Genomic DNA, 25,084 nt, shown 5'->3' on the forward strand with positions numbered 1-25,084 from the left:
CTTTATTTCCTCTGTGAGAAGAATTAAAACACACTTAATCAGGTATAAGTAAAATATCAAGCTGCTTTATTTTTCAAGGCATGGTGTACCATGGAGCTTTGGAGCAATGCGTAGTCATAATAGTTCTTTCATCTGTCACTTGGGTGTAAAGGTCATGGATAAGTAATCTAATATTTTGTTAAAAAGTTATTAGATCACATACTACAAAATACTATTTATGCTACGGGTTGTTTGTTTATTTTTGCAAAGTCATATCAATCTGCAGAGTTGATCTTCCCAATCTGGTTCCCTTCTGACTGTCATAAATCTGGCAGGATTTACCAGTTCAGGCAGAGGGCTATTTTGATTCCTAAAGGCAGCGAGCCAAAAAAAAAAAAAATACCTGTGCTACATTAGGTTTCTCTGCACTGTACTTCACAAAGTCTGTGGCTCTGGCAAGATTTATTAGGTTGGTTGGATATGTCCATTCAGCTTACTGAAGCTTGGAAAGTAGTAGGACTTCTCACCTATCCAAATGCTCTATCACTCTAAATAATAAAGAGATAACAGTAAGAAGCACTAGTTGACCACTTGGGAAGGCATGTATTATTAGCAAGGTTCACCAAAACCAGAAATCAAACTGCAAGTTAATAAAACAGAAGGCTTTACTAATTTGTGGTTTGTGCTAGCTGATTTGGAGAGGGCATGGGGAGAAAGAAGAGTGAGTGTTGGCAGGCTGGGGATAAGGAAAGGAGAGCTAGGATCAAGAGCTAGAGAGTGATGACTCTTAGAAGGGAGAGACAGCTACTTTCCAGAAATTTGGTGAACCTACTGTAAAATCTTCTTTCCCTAGCCCTTGGCAAATGCTGTATGTATTTTTCCCTTTGACAAAGAAGCTGATGCACCACTGGTACATACTAAAAAGATGTAAGAAAAAACAACAAACGCCCTAATAACCAAATAAAAATAATTGAGAGAAAGTTATTATGGGAGGAGTGGGGGGGAAGGATGTAGACCATTTGATCTCTTAATTCATATGATCTAATTTATTTCAGTAAAGTGAATTGTGTATTGTTCTCTTATACAGTGAAAGATATACAGTCCTTAAAGTGAAGGATTACAATAAATTATCATAAAGTCCTTTGTTTCTGGCTCATGCAGAAAAAGATCTCTAATGAAATATCTAAGAATTAATGCAAATACTTTTGAAGATAAACTGAAGAATGGGTCAAAACCATATCCTATGAGCTTGTTTTTGGTTGATTCAGGGGGATCTCATCAATGTGTAAATACTTGAAAGGAGGGTGTAAAGAGGATGGAACCAGGCTCTTTTTAGGGGTGTCCAGTGACAGAACAAGAGATAATGGGCATAAATTGAAATACATGAAATTCAATCTGAACATAAGAAAAGACTTCTGCTGTGAGGGTGGTCGGACACTGGAACAGGCTTCCAGGAGAGGTTGTGGATTCTCCGTCCTTGAAGATATTTAAAACCTGACCGGACATGGCCATGAGCAGCCAATCTATCTGACACAGCTTCAGCTAGCTAATCTCCAGTAGTCCTTCCAACCTCAACTATTCAGTGATTCTGAGAAAATTTATAGGAAAAGGAGAGAAACTGATGTGTATTTTCCAAGCAGAAAAAAAGCTAGAACATTGATAAATTCCATGAATTAAAAAGATTAAGGTGAGGTCACTTGCAGCTCTTCCTTAATCAAGATGTAGGAAAAATGTTGTGGTTGGTTGTTCCTTCGCTACTGAGCTTAGGTAGAGGGTAATAGACATCAGAACTTTTTTCAGGCTCAGTTCATTGGGGAGGAAAGTTTTAATGAGGTTTTGGAAGCATTTTTCAGGGTCAAAATGGATTGTCCAAAAGAACTGTCAGTGCTTTGAATTTTGTGAAACTGGCATATCCTGTAATATTTTTTACCCTGTCTATGAAATGTCTAAGTTTTTGTTTTCAGTAAATTTCAGGCTTAAAATATCGACAATATGATACAGATGACCTCTTGTTAGATTTGGTCTTCTCTTGGGTAGCCTGTCACATCCACTCCTATCTAAAAAATGCAGACAGCTTAAAATAATCTCTTGCAGGCTGACCTGCTCTGGTTATTAACCCAGCACACTCTGAGCCCTGTCTATTAGCAAAGATGGGAGGGGGGGAAGAGGAGAAGGCAGGAGATGAGGAAGCATCTAGTTTCAAAAATAGAAATCTCCCAAGTACTTTGTACTAGTACAAGTATTAGAAATCTCACAAGTCCTCTAAAAAATTATTAATTTGCTGTGAACAATACTTCGTAGTTCTTACCTGCTAGACATCCTGCAGTTTTATTCTTTGTCTTGCCATCTCACTCTTGTCATTTAGCCTAATAACCTGATTTGCTGCCTCATCAAATTCCTTATGAATGGAGCGTGTACTCTGTCGTGCATGGCAGCCTAGGGCGGGTGAGGAGGGGGTGAAGGAGGACTTACAAACTTTTTCCAGATCCTCCACTTCATCTAGTGTCTGCTTGTATACAGTTTTTTGTTTCATCTTCATTCTGTGATCTTATTGCAAATGGGAGAAAGCCATATGGATGGAAAGGAATCATATTTAAAAAAAAAAAAAAACAAACAAAAAAAAAACAAAAAAAAAACCAAGAAAATTTTCTTCTTGAGATTTCTCTGTCATCTTTAAGACTGGTGAAATTAACTGCTGTGGAGAGCTTCAGGAAGGGCAGGGCTACATGCCAGCAAATGCTGAGGATCAAAGTCCACTGCAGCAACAAAGTTTTCTCAAAAATATAAACTAAATCTGTAAACATTTTTTGAAGTGGTTATTTCCAAGAGGGGCAGGAACACATGCTTCCATTTAATGTACTTTTTGTTAAGCATATATACTGACTCTCTGCTTAGAAGAAAGGAGGAGTTCAGATGTTTCTGTATGTGACATCCTTCCTTTTGTCATTTGTCTCTTGGAGATAGCAGAAAAGTGATCTTCATTATTGTTAATGATGATAACAGCTAATTATGTTTGGGTGACTGACAGATTAGATAGACTGTCTATTTCTACTTTGCCTTTCTTTATTTTTCAGGTGGCTCCAAAGCACCATTCACAGATATTTACTTGATTTCTCTTACTCAGTGATGAATGTTCCTCTCGTATTGTGTTTAGAAGACAGATACAAAGAATGTGATTTTGATGTTTGACTCCGGTTGTTTTCATCTTCTCCTAAAGTAGGATTTTTATTATTTTTTTTTCTTAAGAAGAGAACATTTAGAAATATCTTCCTGCTCATTTTAAAATGTAGAATATACCTGTAAATAGATTTCTTTGTTTTTTCCTGTTTTGTTCTCTTTGGCAAGCTTTTATTTTTTTTTTATTAGAATTTTGAAGGTCAGAGTGGCTGCAGGTTTAATTCAAAACTATTCTCAAAGGAGTAGATAAACTGATGTCATAGTCTAGCCCTTTTGCTTTACATATGCTAATTATTAGATGATATTTGGCAGTTGGTAGCTTTGTCTGAGGAGGAGGAAGAGTGTGGATTATATGACAGCTGTATGCATTTCAGCTAACTTGGTCTCCAGAGCAGCAGCCAGCATTTACGGTACTTCTAGATTTAGCAAGGTAATCTTGGGCCTCACTTGGGATTGGTATATGTAACAGTATAGTTTGACTTTGAAACAGTGTTTTTAAACTATACAACAGAAATAAGTGTTTGAAATACTTTGTTTTTCTTGAACAGGTTAGTGTATGAAACCATGACAGATTTTAGGTTACTGAAGTTTGGTGTTACTGGATAAGGCAGAAAGGAAACTTGTTCTGTCATAGGATTCTTACAATTATAACGAGTTGTTGGGATTGACACTTTTTATCAAGGTAATGAAGTGCTGTGGCTAAAAAGTGAAAACAAAGGCTATTTTTTAATTGAGGCTTCCTTTTTTTTTTCTTTTCTTTTTTGGGGGTTAGCAGAGTGTCTCTTTAAAGAAGTAACTGTGAAAATACAAGAATTGACAAACTGCATACTGAAATTATGTTGTAGATGACAAGTAGGTTTTATGAAATAAGATTATTTTGTCTTGAACCTCCGTGTTTACATTCCTGTTGCCCTTGTATTTTTTTGCTATTAAGCTCACACAGGAAACTAATATAGGATTCTCCATTGTGTTAGGTGTGTGGGGCTGACTATGAGGTGTTGTGTGCGTGGCTTCTAACTGTATACTAAAGTAATTATTTCATTGTTGGAAGCTTCAGGTTTCCTGGTTTGGCAAAAGTGAATGAAAACACAATTTGAAACCAGATACATTCATGACAGAGGAACAACATGACAGTTGCCAGTGGAACAGCTGCAAGCCTACAGAAAGTATAGGGCCTAGAGAAGTTATACCTGTTAACTGTATTTCTGAAGGAAAAACTGAGAAGTTTGAGAGCAGTTTGGTGCTGCTGTGATGTGGGTTATTATTTAACAACCTTCTGCAGCGATGTAGTTTATTAGTTTCTAAACTTTTAAAGTCGTCATCCAGAAAATTCACAATCTTCCTTTTAGTTCAAGGAGATTAAAACTATAAAATTTAGTTTTAAAATGAGAATGAATAAAGGTAACTATTTTAGAAGGATCTTGTAGAAACATAATCAAACAAATATTCGGTATGGACATAAGGTATTTTGTTCAGGGTCACGTGAAGTATAAACCTTTGTGTTTAGCACTATCAGAAATAATGGTATCCTGGTATATTGGGATAAAATGAGAGTTCCATCCTGGTAAAACCTCCATAATATCTTGTGTCTCTTAGTGAATATCCAGGTGAAGCGCATGATGTAGTATTAGTGCTTCACTCATCTGGTTGATTTAAAATTGGTTTGTTTTTTTCAAATCTATTACTTTGGTGCTGAGTGAAATATGAATAAATCTTAACTAAGCTGAATGTTTTTACTACTTTTGCCAGAAAAATCAGTCTCTCATACTAACCTCCCCAGTGCTGGCCATAAGCTCAGTGGATGGGTGATGAGGGGCTGGTGATAGAGTGCATTCTACTGCGTGCTGCTCATCACCTACATGCTCCGTTGTCGGGAGCTTTCTCATACTTTTTCCTTCTCTTTGTTTCACCTGTAAGGCAATACTCCCCCCTGTCTTTTATCCCTTCCCTGAAATAATTGTACAACAGCTTCTTTCCTTTTGCTTCAGTTAAGACGCAAGGTTATGTGCACATGATCCACATAATTGTGAAAGCGAAGAGAACTGAGCTCAACTGGCACATGCAAACCTCCTGGACCTACTGGTGCATGCATTTATATCTGGTTTGTATTTTAGGCATATGTGTTCATATGCTTCCTAACCTGAGGGATCAAGCAGTCCAATCTTGCTCAGGCCATGGGTAGCAGACGATCTGCAAAACTGATTTATATTGGATGTTTTCTAGACTTAGAGGTAGAGAGAAACGCTGGTAAGGAAACGGTAATTTTGGTTAGAATTAATTGGTAGTGTTTAATTTAATTGTCGAGTCCTATTAAAAGTATTTTCTCTTGCAGTTTTCTTTATAGTTAATTTATTTTCTTCTTCCTATTTTTTGCTCCTTCTCCATGCCTGGACTGTTAACATATAACTTAAGTTTTCTAACTGACAGATTATTGTTTTTTGGTTGGTTTTTTTTAATTGTTCTTACTGACTTCTAAGTGTCAGCTTTGACTAGAATATACTTACTGTCTCCTTTCAACTCCCAATAACCATGCTGATTTGCATACAGACAGCAACTCCCATTATTTTGATTAGATCAAGTGTCACCACCTTAATGCTCTGTGCTTTTTACATGGTACATTTCCCTTAAGTGTTCGCCTGGCAACTGCCCAACTGTTGGGCATACTGCTCAGTGAAGATTTTACTAAAACAGTTTTTTACTTGTGTTTTCCTCTCTAGCTAGCAGAATTAGAACTAAGCACAGTGTAAACAAATGTTTCTCTATGTTTAAATTACAGAATGTTGTAAAACGACCTTGTTTCATAGCATGGAAGGAAGCCTTACTGGTATCCCATACCTCCTATGAAGACTATCTGTGTGATGGATTAGGGGTGGGTGGTTGTTTTTGTTTGAGCACTTCTAGTTCTTGTGCTCCCTTACAAGAAATGCCCTTACGAAGGCAGGATAGAAGTGTCTGTATGTATTCCATGGTTGAATCTTTGCGGTGTATCGTTCACACTTAATTTATTCTGCAACGTACATGCTACCTTCTTTATTCAGTAGTTATGAAATCTACTTATTAGTTGAATCAGAAGACATCTGTTTTTCATACTGTTTCGTGTTTAAAAAAATCTTTCCATTGGCTACATACGTGGTCTGTCAAGTGATATTCATTTCTTCTCTGGAATCAAACGTCTCCAGAAAAGTACTGCCTACATGTCCATTACTCAGGCTCAGGATCTACTTCCGTTGTCTTGGCTACAATTATTAGATGTTGATGATAGCTAGAACCGGGAAGAATTTTATTCTTTTTCTGTTACGTGAATATTTTGGTTTCTAAGTGTTTCTGTATTTGGTGAGGATGAAGTGGAGATCTGCAGACTTTCCTCTAAATGCCTCCCCCCTTCAGAGTAGCCAGTTGCTCAGTAGTTTTGGTATTTCACTGGGGCGTTGATTGCTGAGGTTCTGTTTTGTAGTCTTGTTGCAATAAGATTTAATTTACTTCCCTGTATTAAACAGAGAAGTCAGAACTTTTTTTACTGGAATCCAAGTGATATTGCAACACAGCAGGAATATGTAGTCATAAATGTGGCTTAGAAAGCAAGATGTATATTGAACAGACTGTACTCATTTGTTTTAATTAGTAAAATAACTTTTTCAAAAAAAACCCAAAAAACAACACCCCAATGTCCCCCCAAAACCCCAACAAACAAAAATAAAAAACCCAAACAACCAAACCCAACACAAACACCGGTAACAAAAATGAAACTCTAATTCAATTCCTTCTCAGAGTAGTTCAGGTTAAGATGTTTACTGTGTTGTACTGGGTAGCTGCTCTGAATAATTCTTTCTGTATTTGTACTTCAGTTCTACAGTTTTCCACAAAGCTGCTTTTCTCTAGTAGACTCAGAATTTTTATGTTAATGTGTACTCTTTCCCCCGTCACTTGGTCACTTTACACTGTCACTGGGGTTCTGTAGAGTTCAATGGAAATAATGCCTGTCTTGTTTAGCTTAAGCACAATATGCTACTATAGTAGTTTTACCCAACTTTTTTAATGTGCAAAGCAGTTTGCATGGTGTATTGAATTCAATCTCATTCCAATGTAGAGTCATTGTGTGTGTGTGAATAAATAATCGTATATCAGTAAATTGCATTCAATTTTTGTGTGTTTGTTTAATAATGTGCATTTTTCAAACTTAGTTACAAATGTTGTTGCTGACGCCTGCTTTAAAAACTAGGTTTATTTAAATTTATTAAAAATTAAGAGATTCAACAAATACTCATTCAAGTTATACCTTGTTTGAGCACCAAATATGAAAAGAACTGTTGCATTAAGATGACCTGGTTATTTTTTTGCAGCTTTTAATTGCTTTCTTCTAGCTAGAAAGTTGGTTCTAGTAATGCTTTAAGGCAGTATTAAACTGCCACTGTATTTTTAAGTTGACTAACTTATTTAAGCTTCTTAGGTGGTTGGGAGGGGGTTAGATGGACTCATTGCTTTACCTCCAAATGAGTTGACAGGTATGTTTGACAAAGTGCGTGGCTTTACGTCAGCCATAATGTTAGCTGCTTGTACAGACTTGTGAGGAAATTGTGTTCCTGGAGAAAACACAGCAGTAAAGAACTATTCCCTTCTAAAATTCTCCCTTGAGTGGTTCCTGCATACAAGGTCACCACTTATGTGCAGTTGGTACTAGACCGAGTCCATTCAAATAGGAGAGAGACTTTCATCTGAAACTGGGGAGAGAGAGGGACAGTCAAACTAGGCAAATGGGGAAGGGTCGGTGTTTTACCTGAGAAATGTGACTACGGATTTGCTTTTAATTTGCTGCAAAGACTAACAAATTGGTCTGTTACCTCTTGCTAGGACTAATTCTGTTAGTTCTATCTAACTGGCGTTTGTTGGCAAGGAATAATATTTGGCTTAGTTTCAAACGTTACGACTTCCACATTGATTATTAGAATGGAAGAACTGATTGACTCATGAGTTGATAGGCCTTATTTGTTTCATGAAGAATTTTATTAGTAAGCATAGAGAGAACCCCACTTCCGTTTAATCAGCAGAATTGTTTTGACTGGAACACGAAGTCTAGTCTTTATTATTAAAATGTATTTTTGAAGTGTCTTAGCAAGAAAAAAAACTAATTCCAGTTAACACATTACTCCTCTTATGAATTACAGGTTTCCAGGAAGGTGTGGCAAAATAATATGGCATTCACGTTTAATCTTCAAGACACTTTTTTGCATTCATAAAGTACTTTGGTCAAAAACAGTTATTTCAGTTCTCTTGATACAGGTGTTGTAATTTTTTTTTCTTCATATATTTTCCATTTGTTCAAATTATTTTGTGGCTTTGGTATGTGTCTTTGAGGTTTTTACATAGTCATCTCAGTGTTTAAACTCAAGAATTAACTGAACACTTACAAGTAGCTTTAATCGGTTTCTGAAGTATTTAATTATTGTTTTTTAAAAAGCAGTCTAAATATTTCTATTCGGTCTCCTCTAAAAAAAGCCGAAAAGTGAAATAAAATAAAAAAAAAATTCTAGTTTAAAAAAATATAGGATATAGTACCACAGAGCTACTATACATTGTTTTCCATATTAATATCTCATTTAGTTTATCTATACTAAAAATGTGTAATTTGTGATCTTTAAGTTCTTATTTGTGTTTACTCATTTTCTCACTAAGCTTGTCAGTTTTTGTAATTGAAGGAGTTGCTGACAGAGTGTTCTCTGAGGGACTTTGTTCCTTGGAATTCTCTCTAGGCTATTGTTTGAAGTAGATCATTTGCTGACTTTAAGGACACATTGAAGTACATATTTGTTTTGCCATGGTTTTGACAGGAGATGGATGGGTTAGCACCTGAGTGTAATGCATGGTATTAACTGTTGAGTGTAGGTACAAACCCTTCTTATTCAAAGGAAAAGAAACAACATTTAGCTAATCAGCATAGTGGACACTTTTAAAAGTCCAATAGCTTCTTTACTGTCCTGGAGAGAAGGATAAAGGAAAGTAAGGTAACTGATGCTAGTAATGTTGTACAGTGTCTCGTCTGACTGTCTTGAATACCACAAAGAGATACCTTGGTAGAATAGAAGGGACTGTTGGATGATACTTTAGGAAGATACTAATAAGAAGGAAAAAATACTGAGATAAAGGAAGCAGCAGTAGAGGAACAGCAGTGACATCAAAGAGGACAAAGCATTCGGTGAGGAAGTTAATAGGGAAACTGCAGAATGAAATAGAACCTGAAGTGAATATTTCTAGCTAAGAAGGCTAAACCAAAGGAACATGTTTTTAAAGTTGGCTGAACTTAAATGCTATGTTGGAAAGCTGGACTTTTGTCAGGGTAGTAGACCTTGGAAAGGACAAAGAAAAGGATATTTATAGAAGAGGAAGGAATGGGCTTAGGGGAAGACAATGATAAAGATTTTTCTTTTGATTTCAAGATGTTATAGGAGGCTGAACTTGCCAGGACCAGGTAGATCGTTTCTTGATAACAGATGATTTTGAACAAGGGATCGGGTTCCTTGTTATCGGGTTATTTCTGAAATTTCCAGAATGGTTTTAGCCATCAATGAGTAGAAACCAATTGATTTGGGTGGAAAACAGAAAGAAGATAGTGTGGATGTGTGGGAGCTTTTGGCTGGTGATTAGCGAAGCTGCTAGCTTTTGCCATCTCGTAATTGCCTGCAAATTAAACAAATGGTGGTTGACAACCGTTACCATCCTAACTTTGCCAGGCATCTTAATTTACCTTATTGGCCCATTTACATTCTGAATAGCTATGCCTGAATAACTGTTATCTGTGAATGCTCTCATTCCAGACCCAAGGGTGTCATGGTCCTAACACATGTAAACTATGGCTTGTGCTCCTTGAAAGGAGGATGATATAAGTATGGGTTGAGAAGGAAAATGTTGCATGAATTAGATATGATTTGGTGAATACATGGTTCCTAGTACATGGAAATTGAGAAAAGCAGAAGCGAATAAGCGCACGGCATCCTCAAGGTGAGATAAAAATGGGAGACTGGAAGACTCCTGCATTAGAAGGAAAACATTGGCATAAATATGGGTGTGAGCTACATCGTGAGAAGCAAAGAATTCTTGGTGTATGCAGCAAACGTGGCATGCAGATGCACACCATCACTTTTACAGAAAGTGAAAAAATCCTTAGAATGGAAGGAAAGCCATATATATGCTATTTGTTTTGTAAATATAAATCTGCATAATGAAATCTTCACAGTGAAATGTGGACAACCTAGTTAATGATGTGATAAAAGGCTGCTATATACTGAAACAGCAATTCTTGAGACTTTGGCACTATTTTTTTTCCTCAATATTTTTTTATTATATTTACCTTTAAAGATGGTACAAAAATTTACATATGTCTTTTTGCAAAATCATTGTTAATGTGGACTAATAAGGGTATGTATGCATTTATATGCAAAAATATTTTTGCGTACTTTACACACACTGTAGCCTGAGTGTCCGTATTGAGGAATGCAGCCGTAAACATGCACAAAAATTTGCTCCCATATAGTTCAACTGGAAGAAATTCAAACAATTGAACTATACACTTGCATAAAAAATGAAGTATTAATATTCTGGGTATCTGTGGGGTTGGGTTTTTTGTTAAATTATTTTTCACTTAAAAAAAAAAATCATGATTGATGGTTAGTAAATCCCTGACTATTTTTATTTTATTGCCTTTTGCATTACAAAAGATTACTACTGATCATACTTTATTCAAGCCAGTAAAAATTCACATTAACTTATTGTATGGATATTTTAGTGCATCTTTAATTGCCTTGGTGGTTTGGGGTGGTTTTTTTTAGTCTCATGTACATTTACTTGTTTAAAAATGCAGAAAAGCTAGCTGAGACGAATCTGTAGAAAATCCTTTAAAGTCACATTATGAATTGCCCTAGATAAGGATACTTTTCGTAAAGGGTCATACATAATGTTGACACAAATAGCTGAGACCTTTTGTAAGCAATTTATAATTTGTTGACAAATATGCAGTCAGAGTTCATTTTAGCAGAAGACATTTCTCTAGGTTGTAAAGAAAATAGGATTTTATTTGATAACATCCTGAATTTGGGGAAAAATAATCTGTGGATTTTACTAATAAAGTAGGTGAGTATGCATTGGGAAGAAGGAATGTAATTTACTTAGATTATGTGTCAAATGTGTAGTTTGTCTTATGATCCAATATGAGCTTTTGAAGAGTCAGAAACTTAGAAATTGTTCTTTTCTAAATTTGAGTTTTGAAATAAATCTGTAGTTTCCATAATGCAAATATGCTGCAAAAAAGAGGGAGATATGCACTGACACCAAGTAAAAACACAGTTCCAGAAATGTGCAGTCTGTGTGAATGATATACAGTTTGTTGGCTGACCAGAAACTTTTTGCTAAATCAAGGCCAATAATGAAATTCAGAGACAGATTTTTTACTATGCCTACACTGCATTACTCTGCCTGTGTGTGAACAGTTTGGATCAGTTAATTATACCCTCCTATTTGAACGTTTTCGTTTACATAAGGAGCAGAACTTGATAAATCAAATATAAAATTCAGTGTCGGAATTATTGGATGGGGTGTTATGTAATCAGAATTTTAAAAACAAGAGTTAAAAAAAAATTGGCCCTATAAAAGCAAACCATTCCAGATGAATATGAATTTATAATTAACATTGCCCATGCTTAGCAGCAGTGGACCACAAGTACATTTTTCATGCTTCCTCGTAGTATTATTTCTTATTCATGTGTTCAGAGAGCTATTTAAAGGTAAATTACTAATTATTAAATTGCTGAGTATTTCAGTAAGTCATCTTAAAGTAAGACTTCTCTTTCCAAAATTTTTACTTTAGGCCCAGTATCGTAAGGTTAGGAAGATGACAGCACATTTATGATAGCTTGTAGCTATCACCTCATGTATCACCCCATACAGGACTTTTTTCAGAATCCAAAGAAAGAGATAAGACTGAGAGTAGGGGGACAAAGAAGAGAGTCCTGAATTACTAAAAACTTATTTTTAGGATTGTAGCTTTTCAAAGGCTAGTTTAGTCCATTGTTGTCATACTAAGAATCAAGATGTTTGTTTTAATGTCTCTCTAACAGGAAGGGATACCACACTGAATCTGTGTTCCTTAACCCCAGTCATGATGATGGCTTTGTATGGAAAATTCATATATATGATGAGAAGTAATCTTTTCAATTTAGGAAAATGAAGTCTTGCTGATCTGGCTCGGAATTTTTGAAACGTATTTCCATACTGTAATTTTGAAGACAGTTATTTTCTGAATGAATATATAGCATATTTTCTCAGCAGGACTATTCCAGAAAGTTCTCTGACATGTGCTTTAACTTAACAAACTAAAGCTATAACTGTAGAGTAATGATTAAGTTATCTTATTGGTTTGTGGGGTTTTTTTGGTTTTGATTTGTTTGGATTTTTTTTGAGGGGGGAGCAGAAGGAAGTGTTCCATAAAGTTTACATAAAACTTTTACCAAAATTATTTTCCATTATGACCCTTTTAACTCTCATTGATAACAAGTTTTTTAGCTTGACATCATTTTGATTCTAGATAAGATATCAAATGATCACTGAACAGATGGCAATGACTTTTTATTGCTATCAAGTCGTGCTGAATTTGAGTGGACTGCTGAAAAATGAAGAATAATATTCTGCTATCAACACTCTGACTCCAGCTAATGTCCTGTTTGTGTCTAGAATTATGTGAAAAGGTTTTATTCATCGAAAAAAGAACTGTGACTCTGCAAAGCTGCAGAACAACTGGCCTATAGGTTGGCTGTCTCAGAGAGGCACTTGTTTGCACAAACTGGATTGCTCAGTGCCAGGTGGTCCCGGCTCAATTGCACATGCTTAGAAATGTCATGTGGACTCAAGTCACCAAGTTACTTGGTAACTACCAAGATATTTAATGTATTTTGTTAATATTATGAAATCAGTTTTCCAAATTTACATTGTAAAACTAAGAACAAAATTGGTTTTATGTAGTAAGATTATATGAATTCAGTGTATTATGGTGACCATAGATTTCAACGTATTTTCTTTCTATATGGAATCTCTGCTTTTTTGATTCAGAGAGAAAGGATAGAAAAAAAGTTAAATCTCTGTTCTCAAAAAATACTTTCTTTAAAAGAGCTTGATGTGCGGTGACGTGAAGTAATACTTTAGAGCTCTAAAGTGATGCAGAAGTACATGAGAAGTTACTTGCTGACATCTGAAACTGCAGAACCCCAGTCAGTTTGAAAGGTTCAGATAACTGGCCAGTAATATCAGTTTATGCTACCTCACAGTTCATGCCAGTTAATAAAGAACTAAGGTCAAACTAAATCAGTTTCCATAAAAAAAAACAATGCAGATAAGGCTATTATTTCCTTTAAAACTTATTTTCTTTAAAACTTCTTTTACTTTAATCAACCACTTCCTTCATTACTACTAAAAATAATTCAGAACTATGACATCAGAGCCATTCTACTGACAAATGACATAGCATAAAACTTAAATTTTGTTTTACTTCCTTGAAAACAAAATAAATAGAAGCAAAGCTAGTATTTCTATTTTTTTCCATAAAATATGCCTCTGTACTGTCTTCCCACTGAATAGTTTAGATCTCTACTACACTAGAATGTTTTGAGTTTTTGAATAGTCCATCGGTTGTCATAGACAGTGTTAATTGTTTCTTTATTAATTAGTGGAAGATCGTGTTCTTTTAGGTTTTTTTCATTGTTGTGAACTTTTATGATGGATGAGATTGTTCAAATTCTCCTTTGCTTTAACAATGAAGTGGACTTAAGCTCTTTTTTCTTTTTCCCCCTAGAAATGAATTAACTTGAACTTCTAAACCTTCATTTAGCCACTTTGTCATTCCCTCTTTGCCAAGAGGTGTTAGGAAAAGTGGTGTTAGCTGCATCAGCTCACCTCCTAAGGAGCGTGTAAGTGAATGTCTACAGTTGCATTTAGTAATTACGGACTATTTTCATCCATCCTGGGGGAAGGCAGCTGGTCGGAATGGCAAAAGACAGGTCTTTTGACAGGAGCCACACTCTGAAAAATTTTGAGAAACACTGTTATTGTAAAGACTCACCTGGTAAGAACTAGGTAATAGCTGTATGAAGCTGTAGAACGACTGGCTTCTAGGCTGGCTATCTCAGAAGTGCTTTTTGACCAAACTATTGTTCAGTACCAGGTGGTGTTTGGAAACGTCAGGTGAATGCAGTAGGTCTAGCAGAAGAAGGGAAGGGAATCAGCACACCTCCTTTGTGCGTTGGGCGTTAACAGTCTTATTGATGGTAATTTGTCAAAAGGGAAGATTTTTGAAACGGGATATGGAGCTTGTTTCTCAAGCTCAAGCTGTTATGTCCCCGTGATTAAAATCTGTACACCCTATTTGGTTATCTCTTTCACCAGTGGATGTACTGAGTTTGTCTTTTGTTTTAAGGAGGCTTTTCCTATTTCAAAAAAATCAGGTGCCCTTAAAAATCATATGCAGTATGTCTCATGATGCATTGGAGAGAGTATTTCTGGTGGAAACAGCATTAGTATTGTTCTAGTGCTAAGTGTTTTTCTGTTTGGAGGAATTTGGTGCTCTCTGGAGATGATGTCCAATGTATGGATTTGTGAGCTCATACCGTGGAATCCAAGTACATGCTTAGGACAACGCAAATAGTCTGACCTCTCCAGTGTGAACATCACAAGCTTATTCTCTGCTCTTGTCTGAAGCAGATTTTACTATGAAACACAGTTATAATAGAGACAATAAGAGAACTTTCTAGTTCTGGCTAAAAATGACTTTGTACATTTCAAAATCTCTGTTGAATACTGTGTCAGAGTCTGAAACCTGCTTCATGGAATAGGCAGTCTCGGCTGTTTAATAGATTTATTGTTTTATCTTTTCACTGAGTGGATAAAAAAAGCTTTATTTGGGGCCTCACTGTAGTAGACTTAAAAAATGGAATTGCCTTTTATGAATTTTTGTGGCATATAGACTCTGAAAAGTCAAAGCTTGCAATCTTGTTCTCTTACTGAATAATTTCTCCTATTCCAGTATTTGACTCCTTATTCAGCTTCAGTGGAGCCTCTGAACCTGCTTCCAAATTTCTACCTTTGAATGTGAAATAAGTTAAAATGTTAGCACATCTCTCCTTTCTTATCCCCCTTTAATTAAAAACCATTTCTTCAGATACCCCAGGAGGCACCAACTCCAATATTCCTAATTTTTTTCAGAATAATCGAAAGCATTAGTATTAATGCGTAAGTATGCAGTATGTGAAAACAGCCTTACACATATATTCCAAAAAGGGCTCGAGATAATTTCTCTGGAAAATACAGTGCTAACACCTTCATCCAGAAATTTATATAAACGTATTTACCTATTATAAATAATCTTCTCTTCCTGAAGTTTTAAATTTTTGTAGATTTATAAGTATAGATAATGATGTTATTTAAGTACTTCTAATTTTTCTATCACAACATTCCATCTGCAGCAATTTTTTATGTATTGTGAGGGCAAAAATTCTTACAGTGTTACTTCTTTTAATGAAACAGACAAGGCATTTCTTAGTATTTTGTGGGTTGTGGTTTTCTTTTTCCCCCTGGTTTTATCTATGCCTGCTCTTGAGGAGACGGCTTTTCCATTGGAAGTTCAATGGAAACACATTTTGTGTGCTGAGCTTGAATTATAACAAAAAAGATAATTTCTAATGTGACTGATTCTGGGAGAAGGTAGAATATGTTCTTTTCATTGTTTTAAAATAATGGAGTACACTTCCATTATTTCTTCTAAATCGCTGAGTGGCTTTTTGTTTCTGCCAGTATCTTATAAGAGCTACCTAAGAAACTTAGCATTCTTAGTATTTGTTAATGTATATTAACTACTTCAAGGTAAAACATTTGTTTTGAAATGAAACACATGTAGTATGTTCCTCCCTCAATATACACCACAAATATTCTCCTTTCTGTACAATCTTCTGCTAGCTGCTTTACAGATGCTGGATTTCTCTTTTGAGTGTTCTTCCAATGCATACAATTGGCTGTCAAAAGCTCATTTTCAGGCGACAGATTATTCAGCAACTACTGACTTTCCTTTTGGATTATGCAAATGATTGCTTAGAGTCAGCACATGTTAGTCCTTTTCCTTGTGTTTGAACGATGTGAATGTGGTGCACAAGTCCTGCCTTTACTTCCAGAGGCAAAGCTGAGAAAGATAACTTGGTCCACTTGTTGTTTACGAACTAGATTAGCATAGTATTTCACACCCCCTACAGTGGGTCATCGTATGAGGATCCTGTTGGGACAGGACAAAGAAATAGTCCCTGCCTTGGGGATTATACAATTTAAATGAGAATACATGCATCAACCAGGAAGGGGCAATTCAAGAATCGGTGGACATATGACAGTTTCGGAGCACGTGGGCAGTACTGTTTCTACTGAGGATTCAGAGGTTGCCCAACTTGCCTGAGAAGACCACTGAAAGTACTTTTCTGTTGTTTTTGAGTGGAACTTGCTTCAATACCATGTTTCAATATTGTAACTGAAAGTGAATCATCTTTACTCTGTCTAATCTGAACTCACTGCAAAGGTACTACTAGTTGAGGAAAAGTACATGTCATGCAAACAAGTTTTTACTCCCTACTTTGTAAGCTGTCAAACTACTCTGAATACAAATATTGTTATACAAAATGTACTTCTGTTTATCTGCTGACTGGTATTTCTTTGTTAAGAATCTTGTTTTTTATGACACACCTGTATCAGTATGTGTTCAAGACTCTTCATTCTCAAAGATGAAACTGGAATTAGAATTCTGTATTATCAATATTTTGAGGATAAATATAGCTACAAGGAAATTACAATTACAACGAAATGTTGGAGGCACAGAGATAAGTACATCTAAATACTTTAAGATAGGGAAATGTCTTAGAGTCATCCAGTCTGCCATACTTTTTTTCTGTCCTGAAGAGATAATGTGCATGCATGTAAATTGTGTTCTGGATGTCATTTTAGTCTCCCTGTAGAAAACAGATTATTTAAAGTTCAGTGAGTAGGGTTCTTTTTTGTTATCCTGCCCTTTGATGCCTAGATTCATGAATGGAAAGAATGAGAGGAAACAAAGACAGTTTGCATTCTGTTTTTTAAATTTTCACTGATACAAGAACTTGACTGACAGGTATATAACTTCTATTTGCAATTGTAAAGACTGCCAAAAAATTGTACTGGTTAATAACAATCTGTAACAAAACAAAACCCACAAAAAAAAACCAACAGAAAAAAAAAAACCCAAAAAACCCCAATGAACTAGTAGTAATGAATTTAGTATTTTGTAATTGGAAGGTGTGCTTTATTAAATTATTTTCTCTGGAAAAGCCAAGATGACAGTGGGGGATCTTGACCATATAAGACAAACACAAGTCCAATATTTTTGAGGGGGTCTGGTTTTTACTGTTAGATCTTATACAGTTATTCCTGTAAATTATATTTTTCTCAGCCTGTGAATGAGGGAGAGCAGTTATGATTGGAGATCTCTCTTTCTTAAAAATAAAACACCTTTCATTGAACAGTACCCAACAGCTGTGGAATTCAAAGTTCTATTTTAAAGGTCTATTGCTCTAACATTGCACGTTGCATCTCTGTCTCAATATTTACATTATCTGCCATTTTCTCTGTTAAAGGGAACTGTATTAGAGGAACAGAGTGTGGTGTTTTAATTTTTATTAACCCCAAATCTTGCATCAGTTCCAAACTAATGCAATTTCACTGTTTCGATAAGAAATGTGATGGTCTTACACCAGCACTGAGAGTCACGTAGACTGTTGTCACTCTTAGTTACATCTCTTTCCTGCCAACCGCCAAATCAACTAAGCTTTGGTATGGTTGTTGGTAGATTATCCTGTAGATACATTTAGGTAACTATGTAATTTCAACAAAGGATTCTTTTCATTTTCTATTCTTGCATTTCTCTTGCAAGCGAAGACTGTAAATGTGAAGAAATACAGCGCAGCTATGGAAGTGTGCAACAAATATACACTACACAGAAGCTCATATGTATTTCCATTAGTCAAATGAGGGTCTTCCCATCTTTCTTCTGCCTCTTGTCTCTGTCTGCATATTTATCAAGAATCTGAAATATGCATATGAGAAGTAACCATTTATACTGTAATAGTTATAGCTTTAATTGTAAATTTGATGTATAATAATTTGAACCATTTTTTTCATGAGCTGTGCTCATAATTTGTTCATTGTATTATTTCCAATCCATTTTCCACAGCTGCAATCTGAATAAGTGGCTCAATTATAGTCAGTGTTATCCTTTAATATTCACTGTGCCTCATGCAAAACTTTGAAAGAAATATTCTATTTAAAGACAATTATGCTTAAATATCATGGTTTTCTAAAGACATTTGCATGAAAACAAATGCATGAAGAACTCATTTTCCTCTTCCATACTGCTATCTGCAGTAATAATTCTCCCGCATGACATCATAATCAACTGTCATAGATATGATATCATAGTTCACTGTGACCAGAATTTTCTGGCTTGGAGACACATGGCTTGATAACCAAGCATAGCCTTCATTTCGCTTCTGGGAATTGGATAGTTCTGATTTAGGAATCATTAAGAAATAAGTGCTGTTTAACAGATATACTGAAAATATGTAAATCTAAAAACATTTGCTGATGTAGTCTGTTTTTAAAAATAAGCAAACTGAAACAAGTTTGAACTTCCATTAAAAAAACTTTTGTATGATTCTCTTTCAAAAATTGCTTATTTTTTTCCTAGTTTCCTTTGTTTTAGGAAATGATACCTTGTGACAGGTTCGTTCAGTGGGTTGTCTGGTTCAGAACTTGTGAAAATACAGGCAGCTCATGAACCGTGTTCATTTCTCCTTTGCACTGTTCTTTTTCATTGCACTTAAAAGCACAGGCCCGAAGGCAGAATTTTCTTGCAAACTTTGGATTCCCATAAAGTAGCCATTGTGTAACTGCTACTCTGCTATACTGGCAAAATACATAACACTACTGCCCTACTAAGTGTTTCGTTGAAGAGTGGAAACTAACCAGACTCTGAACACACTGAAAATGCTGTGTAGAATCAATTGAATGCAAATGAAATGTCTGATCTTCAGCTTTTGGCGTATCATCCCTGCCTATGCTCCTATTTTATCAAATTGCACTTCCCATTTTTTAAGATTAGTAGAGCTTGAGTGTCAAGGTTTATAGAATTGTCATCTTGATAAATAGTAGAATTAATGCTTTCATCCAAATTATGCATTCTTTTTAGGTTGATAACATTACATAATAACAGGGGCAGATTTCCAAAGTCTTGATCAACAAAATGATCACAGAAAGACTTCTTAAATAATTCATTTCCATCTATCAAGGCTGACATGAGGCAGCATTACCAAACAGCCTCCTTTTGACAGGGTAGTCCAATAGTACAGTTCTTATTCATTGCTCTGCTACTGGCACAGGAACATTTGTGGGCACGTATCCAGGTCCCCAGGAAACTTGGAATCATTCCATGTTAAAGAACTGTAACTGTGGCTAACAAACCAGCTGCTGTATTGAGCTCAGAAGGAAGTCTTTGTAGCTGTGTGGAAGGAACTGAAGTTATTTGCATAACATCCAGCAGCCTTAGTGGGAAGGGTTGGCAGGAGCACAACAGCAGGGTAGGCATCCAGCTTTTCTTCTTTTCTGACTGTATCTGTCAGGGAGTCCATTCTGAAATGCTGGGATGAGACGAGAAGAGAGAGAAGTGAAGAACTTGACCAAAAGGACTGTATGGGTCTGAAGAGAAGGGTGCTTATGATCGTATTGACAGCATTCTTTGGCAAAGTGATAGTTTATTACATTCAGCAAGCAAAATTGGTTTATAATAAACGATATCAACATCTATAGGGAAGAGTTTGTGAGTTGTTAAATTCTTACTACGGAAAGAGAGAAAAACCTTAAAGAACAGCAAGGACAGGAGAATATAGTGCTATCCATCAGCAGAGGTCAGCTTTCAACCAAAACATGCTGTTGTACTGAGTTACAGGAATGGTCAGTAACAAAACACATACATTTATATTAAAAACAGGCAGATTTTTTTCAATTAGGTCGACTTCAGATTTAAAAATAAGTATTTACCAGTATACCTTAAATGTACAGCATCACATCTTCAAATATTAATATTTCCAATAAAAAGTCAATCTGCAGTTCCAAAACAGACATTTCTTTGGTCTTCTGTCACACCAGCTTTACAGTGTAAAGAAAAATAATTCTTTCTTTAAATACTACCTTTTGCAATGTACCTTTGTTTTAAACTACTCAGGCCATACTTCATCAAGTATTTAAGCTAACACTGCACACACGTACAAAAAAGTCTTGCTTTCCTGTGGCCTTCAGACTCTCTTGTGCTTTCCACAAATACAGCTGTTTGTGAGGCTAAATGGTAAATCACATTGTGGATTTGGATTGAAAATAATTGAGGTGGTAGTGTGCTACTTTTGAAATACTGTTTCTCTGAACACGTCAGTTGTTTAAACAATCTTTTGGACTCCCATAAGGAACCAAAAATTTTGTTTTAATTGACATCATTGGCCATCAAACAGGAGAACTGAGGGATTCATATGGAGGGAAAGTAAGCTGCAATGTTATATTGTCATTGTCACCCATTCCTTGTAACAGTCACATAGAAACCATGTCAATCATGATGATAACGTAACTCTAACTTGTGTTTATTAACCCATTTTGTTAGAAGAATCCTGAAGTTTTCTGTATCAAACACAACTTTGTGTTGATTTCTGACAAGCAGAAAAAATAATCTGTCAAGTTTTAATTTATATTATTCTTTTGCCCCTCTGCCTCACACTGGTCTCTTTTTTCTTTTTTTTTTTTATTAAGAATTTTTATGTCATTAAATGTAGGGGAAAAAAACCACTTACCTTCTGAGCTCCTCTTACCTCTGACCTTTTTTTTAAACTCTGAAAAATGTGTATTATGCTTATGTGCAGCATGTTAAAACATCATTTTGTTGGTGTTTTTGTTCAAGGAACAAAAGCTGAACAGGAATTATATAACATGCTGTCTTGTCTCTCATTCTACTCTAGTTTTATGCAGTGGGTTAAAGGATGGGCTCTGCCTGCAAATGAATCTTCACAGCATGAGTCATGGTCATTCTTAAGACCATTAAAGCCATTAAAGAATACTTTTATATTGTAACAATTCCTATTCTGTAAGCAAATTAACACTTATCAATAGGGCTACTATCTTTTCTTATTTGCGGAAGACAGCAGACGTTCTTTAGCACAGTAACTGAGTTAACAGTCTAGGTTCCCAACCAGAGGAATACAATGTGATAGAAAAAACTGTAACTGTTTTACACAGCTAAATAATAGTTGACACTTCAAATAAAGGAATGTAAGTAGATTTCCCTTTAGGGAGAAACCGGGGGAGGGTAAGCGAAATGCATTTATTCACTGAATTAATCCTAATGGAGAGATTACTTACCTTTAAAATGTTGTCTTAAATGCGACAAAACACTTTTCTTTGTTAAGGTCCTGTCTGTTTCATATATTTTGCTTACATTTGCAACCAATCTTGCCTCAGTAACTCCTTCGTGTATTAGCCAGTTTCAAGCAAAGTTGAAAAAGGTGTCTTAGGTGGCAATGTTCGTTCATGTTATGTAAAGAACTCGCAATTGACCGCAATCAAAGTTTCTGTCAGCATTGAAGAAAACGCAGAGAGAATTGTATGTGGCTATTCTGCTTGGCAGAACCTAGTCTGCTATTCAGTGCCTGTGTACTGGTTAGCCCATGAGATATGCAGGTTCAAACTGCTCGCATCCTGTGGGCATCATATGGGAAACAGGGATAATTGCGTTTGTTGGGTTTTAGGAGATGAAGGATAGGAAAACCATAAAAAGCAAGTCTCATTAGTTCCAGTTCCATGTGGTGTTGTGTATATCCAAGCAGCATTGGAAGCTTACTGTTATTGACTATAAACATTTTAATACACTTTCTCTTTTTTTTTATGAACAGATAAAAGAAATTTGCCTGGGCTAATACTGAACTGAATGCGTCTGAACTGAAGGAAATGTTTTAAGATTGCTCTCCTGACAGAAGTTGTACAAAAATGGTACACTGAGGTTTCTGCTTGTACTTCTGGGAAGACTGTAACTGTATTTTTGTATTGCAGTTTATTGGCCCATAAAAGACAATGTAATAAAAAAACTAACAGTAAATTTATGCAATAGTAGTGATTCCCCTCCCACGGACTGGACATGACTGATCAAAGGTCTTTGCAAGAAGATAAGCACAAAGTTAGCAGAACTTCCTCAAAGTTCAGGGAGTCTTCAAGAAGCATGCAATCTGATGATTATTTTGCTAGAAAACTTAAAGCTTTGAATGGTAGCATGGGTCCTCCTGTTTCTTCAAATGCATCTAGCAAAACTGAAAATAATCAAGCAAATGGTACACCAGCTGTGCCTAAAATGGGCGTTCGAGCAAGGGTATCTGAATGGCCTCCTAAAAAGGATTGCTCTAAAGAGCTGAGTAAAGCTGCTTGGGAAAACAGACCTCCAACCAGTTACGAAGGTGTTGGCTCAGTACTTCCAAATGGACAAAACGACCAAAGTGATGGACAGCAAGAAGAGTTAGATTTGGAATTTACGGAGGGAAAATATTCCATTGGAGATCTTTTTGTTCATTCCCCTCAAAGGGGTCTTCATCCCATAAGGCAAAGAAGCAACAGTGATGTGACAATAAGCGACATTGATGCTGAAGATGTGTTAGACCAGAATGCTGTTAACCCAAATACTGGAGCAGCTCTTCATAGAGAATATGGCAGCACCTCTTCAATTGATAGACAAGGCTTGTCTGGAGAAAACTTTTTTGCAATGCTAAGAGGATACCGAGTGGAAAATTTTGAACATAAACCCCTTGCTCCATTTGGATTTTCTGAGTTTTTCCACTGTGACCCGACAGTTTCTCCAAGTCTACATGCTGCTGCGCAGATTTCCAGAGGAGAATTTGTCAGGATTTCTGGCTTGGATTATATGGATAGTGCCCTACTTATTGGTCGAGACAGGGAGAAATCTTTCAAGAGGAGACTAAAATCAGAAGCAGTAGAAACATCTCTGTTTAGAAAATTGCGAACAGTTAAAAGCGAGCATGAAACTTTTAAGTTTTCGTCTGATCTGGATGATAGACTTGATAGAAATGTTCGTTCTTGGAACTGTCAGAAATGTTTTGCACATTATGATGTTCAGAGCGTTTTGTTTAACATAAATGAAGCAATGGCTACCAGAGTAAATGTAGGAAAAAGAAAAAATATAACCACTGGGGCCTCAGCTGCGTCACAAACTCAGATGCCAGCAGGCCAGACGGGAAACTGTGAATCTCCTTTGGGAAGCAAAGAGGACCTCAATTCAAAAGAGAATTTAGATGCTGATGAGGGTGATGGGAAAAGCAATGATTTAGTATTGAGTTGCCCTTACTTCAGGAACGAAACTGGTGGGGAAGGAGATAGACGGATTGCACTTTCTAGGGCAAATTCAGCGTCTTTTTCTTCAGGTGAAAGTTGTTCGTTTGAGTCCTCTCTGAGTTCCCATTGCACAAATGCTGGTGTTTCAGTACTGGAAGTACCAAGAGAAAACCAGTCCATTCACAGAGAGAAAGTGAAGCGTTACATCATAGAACACATTGATCTTGGAGCATATTATTACCGCAAGTTCTTCTATGGAAAAGGTAAATTTTTCTAATGCAACTGTTCTGAGATGTTCATGCATTACATTTAAGTTGCTTAGTAAAGATATTTTTTTTTTCCTCCTTCTTCTCTATAGAGAGACCTAAGTATTACAGAGGACCCTGAAACTCTTTACTAAAATTAAGCCTGTTATTTTTGCTCTCCCAGAGGGTTATTCAACAACCAGTGGGTTATTTATAAAGTTATGCAATACTTGCGTAAGTGTTGTGTAAGTTCACTAAGTATGTGGTCATTTAAATTAGTACATAAATTAACTTCTCTGAACTAAACTTTCTTGGTGGGCAGGAGGAAAAGAAGACACTTATATCCAGTAAATGCATTGGAAATACTGATGCCCAGAGTGGAAATCATTATTTCGTAAAAAGTGTCTCCAAAAGAGGAGGTTTTATTAGTGAGGCTTCTGACTCCCTTCTTCTAGATTCTGCTGTCTTCAAGTATCTCTTGGGGCCTTCCGTACTGTATGCTCATATGCATACTCCTTAAACAGAGAGCTTCTGATGACATTTAGTTTTTCAGCTTAAAGAAGGTTGGCTTATGCCTTTCTCCAAGACTTTTACCCTATTCTTTTAGGATATGTTCACGCTGCACCATGCCAGGGTACTCTTCTCAGCGGAGTAATTTATCTTGGCCTGAATCGTTATTAAGATAAACTGTTTCGACTTTGTGATCTACTTTGGCTGTCTGTATGCAGCACTGAATTGTGCAGTGTGTCTGAAATCTCTGTTTTTGTGGGGAGAATCCCAAAATACATCTCTCTGTCCTTTCTGTATTAGGTAGTACAGCTCAGACTTTTTGCTGCTATTAAAAGAAAAGAAAAAAAATATCTGCTTCTGTCCTTAAAAGAGTGTTGGTTACTGCCCGAGTCTTCCTGAAATCATACTTCCTCTGCTTTCTAACTATGTTTGAACAGCAGGAAATAAGCACTGTGCTGTACTCCTTCCTCCTGTGACCCTTTCCAAGGGAGTCGAAAGAGGATGCAGTACAGCGCTTGTTTTCACAACACAGTACACACCTAGAACATATTGGCTGTAAAAACACTGTATTTAAAAGGCAAGAAAGAAAAGAATCTGGATCTGTCATGGAAGAGGAAGAAAAAGACCCAGAGCCAAGCAAGGAACGGGCAGTAAATTCAGAGGTTCAAAATGTCTGTTAAGCTAGGCAGGTTGTAAAGGAT

The 25,084-nt window shown here is 36.1% G+C and overlaps 1 protein-coding gene across 4 annotated transcripts in view; it reads left to right on the forward strand.

Moving 5' to 3' along the window:
* SIPA1L2 (signal induced proliferation associated 1 like 2) overlaps positions 1-25,084 on the forward strand; it is a 152,296-nt gene that overhangs the window by 41,551 nt on the left and 85,661 nt on the right. For all 4 annotated transcript variants that reach the window (XM_074580113.1, XM_074580114.1, XM_074580115.1 and 1 more), the window contains exon 3: positions 22,185-23,891. In XM_074580113.1, the coding sequence (XP_074436214.1) occupies positions 22,427-23,891 (1,465 nt within the window). In that variant the 5' untranslated portion in view covers positions 22,185-22,426. The remainder of the gene's footprint in view (positions 1-22,184; positions 23,892-25,084) is intronic.

The sequence above is a fragment of the Larus michahellis genome, chromosome 3, assembly GCF_964199755.1.
Source record: "Larus michahellis chromosome 3, bLarMic1.1, whole genome shotgun sequence".
NCBI classification, from domain to species: domain Eukaryota; kingdom Metazoa; phylum Chordata; class Aves; order Charadriiformes; family Laridae; genus Larus; species Larus michahellis.